Source organism: Microcebus murinus, chromosome 4 (genome assembly GCF_040939455.1).
Source record: "Microcebus murinus isolate Inina chromosome 4, M.murinus_Inina_mat1.0, whole genome shotgun sequence".
NCBI classification, from domain to species: Eukaryota; Metazoa; Chordata; class Mammalia; order Primates; family Cheirogaleidae; genus Microcebus; species Microcebus murinus.
Window position 1 is genome coordinate 55829178 of NC_134107.1, and position 11952 is coordinate 55841129.

At 37.3% G+C, this 11952-nt stretch overlaps 1 protein-coding gene across 1 annotated transcript; it reads right to left on the minus strand.

Moving 5' to 3' along the window:
* Positions 1-10178: 10178 nt before the first annotated feature.
* LOC105883497 (olfactory receptor 51I2) lies at positions 10179-11117 on the minus strand. The gene has a single exon (XM_012786622.2). The coding sequence runs from the start codon at positions 11115-11117 to the stop codon at positions 10179-10181; it is 939 nt and encodes a 312-aa protein (XP_012642076.1).
* Between the last annotated feature and the right edge of the window lie 835 nt (positions 11118-11952).

The following is an 11952-nucleotide window of genomic DNA, read 5'->3' on the forward strand; positions in this document are numbered from 1 at the left end:
TCAGGGAAAACCTCCTGGAAAACAAAATACTTAGGAATTCTTTGTTATTGCTGATGTTTGGGCTTACTAGACTGGTCCTTTGGAACCTTTTAATCTCCTTCGAGACATGGACCTAAAATTGGATTACTGCTATTAGTTATATGGAATTGGCTAACTCATAACTCGAAATATCAGGCTGCCCTACCTTGTAATTAATCATGTAACAGGTTGCCACAAATGACTTCTCTCAGACCCTACAAGGAAGAGGTCTTGAATTAGATCCTTTTTTGTCCCAATATACTAGTAACATCTACGCCTTTCAAGTAGATTCTCAAAAATAAACACGCAAAAACTGATGTGTATATTAGCTACAGCATGCTATAATTGGGGATTGTGTTACTTGAGACCATAGGTATACCTAAGAATTTTTAAAAGAACAGTCATTTTCAATATCTTTAAACTTTAACAATAGTCATTTTAAATATCCTTAAACTTTAAAAATACAGAGGGAGGGCCAAGATGGCAGATTAGAAGCAGCTTGCTCAAGATGGCAGATTAGAAGCAGCTTGCTCATGCCAGGCTCTCTAGGAAAAGATCAAAAACTACAAGTAGATGCCCACTTACAGATGGACCTTTTAGGAGAGAGCGCTATAAATCATCAGAGAACTGACAAGATAATCAGAGTGAAGGAACAGGAATGGGGAGTTCTGCTTGCCAAGATTAGAAGGTACCTGAGGGAGACTCCTACACATAGGAGAGGGATAAAGGGGAGAACCCCAGGGCCCCACACACTCAGCACGGACACTGAAACTTGAGCTGTGGACAGGGACCATCACCACTGCCACGAGCCTCCATACTGATCAGGGAACTGCTTGGAGATTTTATAGTAAAGATGCATTGGAGAGTGGGTTCAGTAGAGTCCCACTGTCTTGTGTGGGGATAGAGCCCGAGCCATCCAGCAGCCCAGCCCCTAACGTCTTGTGCACCAACCAGTGGAACAACCCCCCAGCACCATACACTGCCATGCCAAGGCTCACTAATCCACAAAGCCACCTCCTTGCAGCAGGCCATACCCCTCACCTTGCATGTACACCCCTGCAGACTGGCAACCTCTGTATCAGGCCCTATCTTTTGGTTTTGTGTGCCAGCTGGCAAGCTACACTCTCACAGCACCAAACATTGACCAATAGAGCAAGCCCCCAGCCCTGCACACCAGTGGTGAGGTACACCCCCATGGTACCACCTAACAACATGCCTGTGGTACAACTATCTACCACAGACCTGCCAGCCAAAAGCCATTCCCATCATGTAGCACCATACGTAGACTAGAGCAAATGCCAGAAGCCCTGAATCTTGTTGCCTAGATAACCTCAACAAACAGCCACTACCACCATAGTGGGGAGATCTGGGCAGAACAATCTCCCACAGTACCTGCCTCAGCAGACAGGGACTAGTCCTCAAAATCTATGGGATACAGCAAAGGCAGTTCTGAGGGGAAAGTTCATAGCCTTAAATGCCTCTACCAAACAGACAGAAAGATCACATGTTAATAACCTAATGTCATATCCCAAGGAACTAGAAAAAGAAGAATGAATCAAACCCAAAACCAGCAGAAAAAAAGAAATAACAAACCACAGAGCAGAACTAAATGAAATATAATCAAAAAAAGAAAAAAATACAAAGTATCAATGAAACAAAAAGTTTGTTCTTTGAAATGATAAACAAAATTGATAGATCAGTCAATTTAACCAGAAATAGAAGAGAAAGGACTCAAATAGGCTCAATCAGAGATGAAAAAGGAGACATTGCAACTGATACTGCAGATGTTCACAAAATATCGTCTGTGAATAATATGAAAATCTCTATGCACACAAACTGGAAAACTTAGTGGAAACAGATACATTGTTGGAAACACACAACCTCCCAAGACTAAATCAAGAAGAAATGGATATCCTGAACAAACCAACAATGAGAAGTGAGATTAGCGCAATAATGAAAAATCACCTCCCCCCAAAATCCCCAGACCAGATGGATTCACAGCTGAATTCCATGAGACCTAGAAAGAAGAACTGGCACCTATCCTACAGAAACTATTCCATAACATTGACAAGGAGGGAATCCTTCCTGACTTATTCTACAAAGCCAGATCACCCTGATACCAAAGCCAGTACAACAATACAACAACAACAACAAACTACAGATAAATATCCCTTATGAACAAAGATGCAAAAATCCTCAACAAAATATTTGCAAACTCAATTCAACAGCACATCAAAAAGATAATTCACCATGATCACATGGGTTTCATTCCAGGGATACAAGCATGGTTTAACATATGTAAATCAATAAACCATGATTCACCACATGAACAGAAGCAAAAATAAAGACCATACAATCATCTCAACAGATGCACAAAAAATATTTAACAAAATCCAGCACTTTCTCATGATAAAAAAAAAAACCTCAAAAAAAAATCTAGGCATAGAAGGAACATACTTAAAAATGATAAAAGCCATACATGGTAACTCCATAGCAAACAAAATACTGAATGGAGAAAAGTTGAAAGCATTCCACCTAAGAATGGGAACAAGATAAGGGTGCCCACTTTCACCACTTCTAGTCAACACAGTACTAGAAGTCTTAACAATCAGGCAAAAGAAAGAAATAAAGAGTATACAAATTGGGAAAGAGGAGGTCAAACTATTACTTTTCTTTAACAATAGATCTTGTATCTAGAAAATCCCAAAGACTCCACCAAAAGACTCCTGGAATTGATAAATTAAGCAATGTCCTAGGGTACATAATCAACATACACAAATGAGTAGCATTTCTATATATGAATTACAGTCAAGCTGAGAGTCAAATCATGGACTCAATATTATACTATTTGTAATAGCCACAAAAAATATCCAAGAATATACCTAACCAATGAGGTGAATGATCTCTACAAGGAGAATTATGAAGCACTGATGAAAACATTGCAGATGACACAAACAAATGGAAAAATATTGCTTGCTCATGGATTGGTGGAATCAACATATTTAAAGTGTCCATACTCCCCAAAGTGACTTATAGATTCAATGCAATCCCCATCAAAATACCAATGTCATCATTTCACAGATCTAGAAAAAATAATCCTAAGCTTCATTTGGAACCCAAAAAGAGCCTGAATAGCCAAAGCAATCTTAAGCAAAATGAATAAATCTGGAGGCATGACATTACTCAACTTCAAATTATACTACAAGGCTATAGTAACCCAAACAACATGGCACTGGTATAAAGCTAGAGACATAGACCAATGAAACAGAATAGAGAACCTAGAAATAAAACCATCTACCTACAACCAACTGATCTTTGACAAAGCAGATAATAGCATACACTGAGAAAAGGAAGCTCTATTCAATAAATGGTGCTGGGAAAATTGGATAGCCTCATGAAGAAGAATGAAACAAGACCCCATATTTCTCACCATACAAAAAAAAAATGAATTCGAGATAGAGAGAAGACTTCAATTGAAGACATGAAACCATAAAAAATTCCAGAAAAAATGTAGGAAAAACTCTTCTATACATTGGCCTAGGTAAATAATTTATCACTAAGACCCCAATGGGAAATACAGCAAAAACAAAAATAAAAAAATGGGAATTAATTAAATTTAAAACCTGAACAGCAAAGGAAATTATGAACAGAATGAACAGACAAGCTACTGAATAGGAGAAAATATTCTCAAACTATACATGCATTACAAAGGACTAATATCCAGAATATACAAAGAACTCAAACAAATCAGCAAGAAAAAAAATGAAAAACCACATCATAAAATGGGCAAAAGACACAAGCAGAAGTTTTTCAAAATAGGGTAAACAAATGGCCAACAGACATAAAAAATTATCTGTATTACTAATCATCAAATTAAAACTACAATGAGATACCACCTTACCCCTGTCAGAGTGGCCATTATTAAAGAGTCTAGAAATAATAGATGCTATCTTGGATGCAGAGAGAAACGAATGTTTATACACTATTGGTGAGACTGCGAATTAGTATAATCTCTAAGGAAAACAATATGGAGATTTCTCAAAGAAATAAATGTAGACTTACAATTTGACCCAGAAATCACATAACTAGTACTCAAAGGAAAATAAGTCATTTTATCAAAAAGACACCTACACTCAAATATTTATCACAGCACAATTCACAATTGCAAAGATGTGGGATCAACCTGAGTGCCCATCAATTCATGAGTGGATAAAGTAAATATGATACACACACACACACTACATGGAATACTCCTCAGCCATAAAAAGAATGAAATAATGTCATTTGCAGCAACTTGGGTGGAACTAGAGACGATTATCCTAAGTGAAGTATCTTATATGTTATTCTAATAAGTGGGAGCCAAACAATGGATACACATGGGCCCAAAGCAACATAAAGGACAAGGGAAACCAAGAAGGGGGACGGTTTGGAGAGAGGTGAGGTATAAAAACTCCCCTCTGTACTATTGGGTACAATGAACACTATTTGGATGAGAGGCAAACTAAAAACCTTGACTTAATCAAAATATAAGGCACCCATGTAACCAAAACACTTGTACCTCCTTAATATGTTGAAACAAAAAAATTAAAATTAAAAAAAATAAAGATATACAATAGCCATGACCAAGTTTACACTTCTGAAATAAAAAAGAGCACTACAAATTCTGTAAAATGGAATACAAATTCTTGTTACACCGACTATGCAATATAAACCACATTAGATCTGAAATTGATATGTTTAGAGCAAGGAGAAATGCTTTGTGAAAAAGTCTTATGTTGCCATACCTTGCACATGACTAGATGGAGAATTAAATTTCTTCTAAGGATTTAGTAAGCATGCTAAATGGAAAGCTGATTGATAGAAGGGCAAGTTTGCTTCAGTAGCAGTGGTGGCTTGGCCCCACAGTCTGCTGGAACATGGGCTCATGTCCTACAGTGAGCAGCCCAGCCCAGAGACTTCAGCACATGCTAAGGCAGAGGAAGGGGAGCTGCAGGATATCATCAAATTCGTAAATAGCAGCCACAAAAAGAGAAGGATCCTCTGAAAATCCATGCCAAGCAAACATAACCCAGCCCAAGTAGGCAGGTAGGCACCTGTCAGAAGTCTGCAGGGTGGTATGTGGACTTTCACTGGGCAGTGTGCAGACAGTGGACAGGTCATGGCGCAACTCAGCCCAGACCCATGATTAGCGAAACTAGACACTTAGGCAAACAGTTACATTTTTTTACAAAAAGCAATATATATTTATATTTTTCCCTCATGAGACCATGAAATAACTTTTCTAAAATAGAGTCACAGAGATCAAGTAACATGATCATTTCCTAAACATAACAGCACTAAGACTTGAATTATACACAAACACTTCTTGAATGCTAACTTAAGCAACTAGAAAAGAAAAAAACAAAACAAAAACCTGCCCATGATGTCTTCAACAAAACTAGGTGACAGGAAAATCTCCAGAATCCCAGAAATACTTGCCCCAAATTGAAGAGGTCTATATCCTAAGCAGAAACCTGGGCAAATGGCTTTGAGAGTGCCTGGTGAAGCTGGAACAATCTTTGTGGGCTCATGAACATGAGACTATCAGGCCTGCTGTGGTGGTCTTAAGCATTTAAGAATCTCAGAAGCATCCAGCAAATAAGCTCTTCCAAGGGGATATGGCCTCAGCCCAAAGGAAACTATATTAAGCAAATAAAGATCACTTGGGTAAGAAAGAAAGTTCTGATGGTAGGGTAAAGAGCTTAGAGGAAGCAGAAGCAGGAAGGTGCTGCAATGGCTAAATACAACTACTCAAGCTGAGTGTTCCACTTGGAAGCAAGGCCTGTAGAATTCTAGGGCTGGAACAGAGGAATGGAGCAGAATATGAGCTAACACTATAGACAGTTATAAACAAAAATGAAAGAAAACCGTAAAAACAAAGATTAATCCATGGCCCTTAGAGTCATGTTGACAATAGGAATCTTCCTTATCTTTAAAAAAAAGTCTTTTTATATCCTAACATTTCAATATCTACATCTGAATATTAGAAACCACATTGTTGAGTTCGATATATTTTAGGCCTTAAAAAAATGCATCTCTCAATCTCAACTACGAAATTGAGAAATCACATAATATGGCATTGTGCAAAGGAAGAGTGAGTACTTCTGTACTATGGAACAATTTTTCTATAATTTATAAATATATACACATATCATTTTATGTGGATATATATTTTGTTTTACTACTGTCTAATAAATATTAACTAATTCTGTAATTATCAGACGTGTGAAAAAATATTTGTATTTGTTCAAACTGGTAAAATAAGTATTTTATAGAGTATATTGTCATTTAAATAAATATAAATTATAAACCTATTTATAATATTTGTGTATGAATTAAAGGCTGAGAGGGTTTGTTAAGAATTTATTTTGAAAAAATATCTAGATCTATTTAAAAATAGAGCCAAATTGTCCAGTTTATACATAAATAGTATTTTATATCTTTTTCCTTCCATAGTCATAAACTTTTATTTCTACATTACTTATAGAAATGTTCTTATAGATATTTGAATTATAAATGTTGAATCATGCTTCCCTGTTGAACATAATTGTCAGTCTCCATACCTTGTTGAATGATTCATATGGAGAAGATTTCTAATCTTATGCTTATAACCAGTGATATCAGGTTTTGAATCTGTGTGCTCAGCAGAAATTTCTTTGTGTTTCAGATTTACTTTATTTGCTACTTGCCCATTTAGTCAAAAATTTGTTTATTAACTTTCTGATTCTTAGATTTTATGTGAATATCATACAATAGATTTTCTTTTCACAGTGTCATGTCAAATATAGAAAAGGCCACTTGGTGCTTGATAAAGTTTTAACCTGCTCAACATGTACAGAAGGATTTGTTTAAGTCAGAGATACTGGCCTTGGCTATTAAAACTAATAAGAAAGGTGACTCTGAGCCATGATTGTTTATTGTCTGTTTTTCATTGTAAAAATATAAATTGTCACCCAGGAAGCTTATTTCTCCCAGCTTATAATTGTGGGATATTTGCCTTAAATATGTAGCCCTGTGTTTCTCAGCCGTTGTCCTTTCACAGCACACATGAACATGTAATATATGTCCACCACAAACACCCTTCCCTCACACGGCAGCCACTCAAAGCATGGTGAAGCTTTGTGAGCAGGCATTCAAGAGGAATATGTAATTAGTAAAGAAATCCCAGGAGATGTTGACACAGCCCTCCCATATCTTCAGGTAGGTTTCTCTCGCAAACCCCAATGACTAAATCCCACAACCACTGAGTCCTCAAATCTAGTGTGCTCAGCACATTGCAGGCTTCAATAAATATTGTTAAGTGAATAAATAAATGAACGAGCTGTAATGTTTCTTTATAAGCAAATAAAAAAAGCAAGCAAGCAAGCAAACAAACAAAAAACAAAGCTGGGAGGAAAAAATACTATAACACCAGAATTATATAATATCTACTCCCCCAAATTATCTCCACACTGTTTAGACCTGGGTTTGAGTACAGGACAATGACTAATAATCTCTGCTAGAAGTAATGAAATCTGAGAAACACTTTAGGGAAGATTTCCTGAATAACATAGCTAGCAGTAAATGAGGAAAGATCAAGGCTGTCTGATACCCAGTTCTGGCTTTTTGCATTTTTATTAGCTGAAATCAATTTGTCATGTAAATCTTTTCAATAAAGCCAGCCACATTTCAGTGCTTTGGGTGAGTGATAAACACCTCCAAAATTTATGGGAAGTTTCGCCTGAGGATTATACCTTACATTTGAAGAGTGTTGGAGGCTTAGGCAAATTTCAGTGAAATATCAAATATTTAGGTGTTGTCAGCTGACATCTGAATTATACATGTACAAATCAAACCAACTAATTAAATGATTACACAATGGATAATTTATTTCCTCTACTTATTTTCTTACATATAGTTGATGAACAAGTCTTTTGTATATAATGGAAACAAAGGAAAAAAAAGCTTTATATTGTAAATATAATCATAAACCACACCAACCTATTCCAAGTATGAGACCAAATGAGACCATGAGACCAAATCTTGGTTTCCGACATTCACATCAAATTAGTGCTTGCTTAATACTTGTCCTCTTCCCCTGCCGAGGGCAATTCATTCATTCTTCAGAAAAGAATGCTTGAAGTTAGACAGATAAATTCACAAAGTAACTGCTGACTTCATAACCTGTGTGCTGTTCCTAGGAAATCTGAAAGCATTTAGGAGCAAATGTTCTGCTCAGCTGTCTGGAGGGCATCCAGTTGCCTGTGCTCAAATGTATAAACACCAATAAATAGATCAACAAAGAAATCTCAAAATTCTTTTTCCTTTAGCCCCTGAAAATCAGTAGCTCTTTGAATTGAGGATGGAAAAAAGCAGGGGGAAATAAAGTGGACAGGAACTATAGGCTCTTTTGGGAGGCTGGTATTCCATCATTCCTTGTCCTTTCTCCTTTTTTATACGACTGGGTTTGAAAGTCAGGCCTATGTCAAAAGGGTGTCTCCCTCGCTGTCTCTGAGGTGGGAATCGGTGAGTGTTTACTTTCATTTAGTAACTTCCCTAAATTTTGCCTTTGCAACTATGTATTAGTTTGAAACTAAAATATCAAAGCATTAAAATTATTATTATTATTTGATGTTGAAATTGGAGCTTCTTACATGAATCAGAAAAGTTATTTAAATTGACTGAAGACCATATTGTACTCTAGATTACTAAATATCCCAATTATTTTCTATTTGAAATCATACTGAGTTATGCTATTCAATTGTTCTGCTGAAAATAATTTATTTAGTGGGCCAGAGCACATATATTGAGTCTCTTAATGCAGATTTAGACATTTTTGAAAATCTAGATCCCAAATACTTACATTATCTCTGTTTAGAAATAATTTCCTCTTTCTGCCCTGCTCATTTCTCTTGATAATTCCTCAATGGAGCTTTGTACAAAGAGAAAAACTCTAGCTAACTATGTGCTTTGTTGCCATGTGGTCTCCAGGCCAGTTACCTTGGAGACTTACGTTAGACTCTCTGTATAGGGCATCTCCTTTGCTTATTTGTTTGTCTAGAAGTAAACCTAAACTTAGTCTGAGATCACTAAAATTAGGCCAAATAATTTCTTATTGTATCCTACCTCCCTGCTATAATGGGAAGAGTATGTAAGGAAAATCAGTCTAAGAGTAAATTAGAAATAATTATTTTCTGGTATCTAAATCATAAGTGTCTTATTCTGCCTATCCTAGGCTTTTTGGAGCTAGAAATCCTAGAAGGACATAATTTTTGATACATCTTAATGTGTCATTGTGTAAAAGAAAGTTAAAATCTTAAGAAAGAAAGATGAGAAGAATTCATATCTCTAGCTCAATGGTCCCTCCCTCCAAAAAGTCCCTATCTCAGATATCTAAGATATTGATCATTATTTTCCCTGCGGGAGGATTGGGTGGTGGCCAGATTAAAGAAGTAGAGAGGAATCTAGAGATTCTTCAAATGTCAACATTTATCAGTTTTCATGGGTCATATTTGTTCATACATTTTGTGGTGAGTTCTGATAGTGTACTGGATCTCACTGTGTGAAGTTAAAGCAATGTGGGAGTGTTTGGGAATGACAGTGGTGGAGAAAGCAAAGATAGTAACGATGATGCTAAGTGATGCCAGATAGGGAAGCTGTATTTGCAGTGGTTGGGCGCACACAGGGGAGACACATATTATTTATGTTAACCTGTGTAATTAACTTATTCTCTGTGCCTCAGAGGATTGTTATGAATGTTAAACAAATTAATGAGCATTAATAATTTAGAATAGAGCTTGACACATTTAAGGACTCACTTTATCAACTATTATATTAGTAAAATTCATTGTTGTAGAAAATAATTCCTAGCTCAGATTACTCTTCCTCTGTAAAACTTGTCTAATCATTCAATTGCCTCCAATTTTTAACTATCAATGCTGTTGGTGTTTACTGAGTGTACTATGCATTCGGAACGTCTCGTTTTGTGTTACAAGTTTTACATCTTCACTTCCTGCTCTTTTAATTTCCCCCAGTACATACATCTTTTTTATACTTTGTGATGATGATGATGATGATGCCCCTGTTACTGATGAGAGCCTATGGCGACAATAAACATTAGATCCAAAAACCAAAGGGGAAAGTCATATTTTGAGGCGGTGAAACATGCGGACAATGGCTTGGCGGATCTCCTTTGTCTTGGCACTATAGATGAAAGGGTTGAGTACAGGAGGCACAAACAGGTAGACATTCGACATCATGATGTGTATATAGCGTGGAGCATGCTTCCCAAAACGGTGCACTGTGGAGACCCCAATCATTGGCACGTAAAATGCAAGTACAGCCAGGATATGTGACACACATGTGTTCAGAGCTTTGAGGCGTCCCTCACGGGAAGTAATGCCCATGACAGAGCGCAGAATCAGCACATAGGAGAGGAATATAAAAAACAGGTCTATGCCAAAGGTGGATACAAGAACAAAGAGTCCATAGATGCTGTTGACAGTAATTTCTGAGCAAGCAAGCTTCATCATGTCAGGGTGTAGGCAGTAGGAGTGAGAAAGAACATTCGACTTGCAGATAGGCAGCCTCTTGATAAGGAAGGGAAGTGGGAAGAGGGTGATGAAGCTCCGGGCAGTCACAGCTAAACCTATCCCAGCAATGACTTCATTGGTGAGCACAGTGGCATAGCGCAAGGGATCACAAATGGCCACATAGCGGTCAAAACTCATGGCCAGCAGAATACCTGACTCCATCATGGAGAAGGAATGAATTAGAAACATCTGGATTAGGCAGGCATCAAAAGCAATATTTCGGGCATCGAGGCAGAAGGTTCTGAGTACAGTGGGCAGTGTAGCCAGGGACATGGCCACATCACTGAAAGACAACATGGACAGGAAGTAGTACATGGGCTCATGGAGTCTGGGCTCCACCCGCACAGCTTGCAGGATCACCATGTTCCCACCAAGAGCCACAGCATACATCACGCAGAGGGGCCCTGCCAGCCAGGAGTGAGAGCTCTCCAGACCAGGGATACCGGTCAGGAGGAAGAAAGCAGGGTGAGTGACATTGAACCATCCCATGGCAGGAGTAACTTTGGGCACTTTTCAGGGCCAGATCTTCTGATTTGAAGAATTCTAAAAGTAGCACTTAATGGAAGACAAGAAAACAAGAAGGGACATACCAACGATGTATATGCAGTTGGAAACTGATGCACTCTTGAAATCAGTGGTTTGCAGACAGTTCAAGCAAACTTCTTTTCTTCATATTTTATGATCATCAGGCTACAGGCTGAGATTTCCCTCTGTTTTATGCAAGAAAGAAGACACTGACAAATATTTTGATAATGTCAATTAGCTACAAGGAAAGTGCTTAAACTATGTTATTTACAACCTTGATGTGCTTTATAAGCATCATTCAATAGAAATATGTTAACTATAATTTGCAGATAGTTATGATAGAAGAAAGTCAGGAATTTGAGTCATCAATAGCTCTGGGAAGTATTTAAATATTTTCCTGAAAATGTTGTTTAATTCAGATGTGTTGTTATTAATGAGAGAACTCCCCAGAGATGTTTTGAATTATGATATGTGCTTGGATGGAGAGGGGAAGGGGCAGGAGAGTGTGGAAATAGTTGCCTCTGGACATCAGCTTTTCAGCGGCAGAGTTGCTGCAAAAAAACCGAACAAAAACAAACAAAAAATACACATATTTGTGCAAAGGCACATAGCTGTTTCTGTTTTTAGAAGAATTGAGTTTTCTTCCCTAAATATTCTACACAAATATAAAAGGAATATTCATTCCATTATGTATAGCATTGGCACACTAACTTTTAGTCTGTGGGAGGAAATTTTTCCAAATACAAACTATCACAACCTTACACAGTCACATGTACTCTCAAAATACCCATTACTCACA

Excerpts from the sequence above, each read along its gene's own strand:
- LOC105883497 (XM_012786622.2), bottom strand. The coding sequence starts at position 11,117 with ATGGGATGGTTCAATGTCACTCACCCTGCTTTCTTCCTCCTGACCGGT.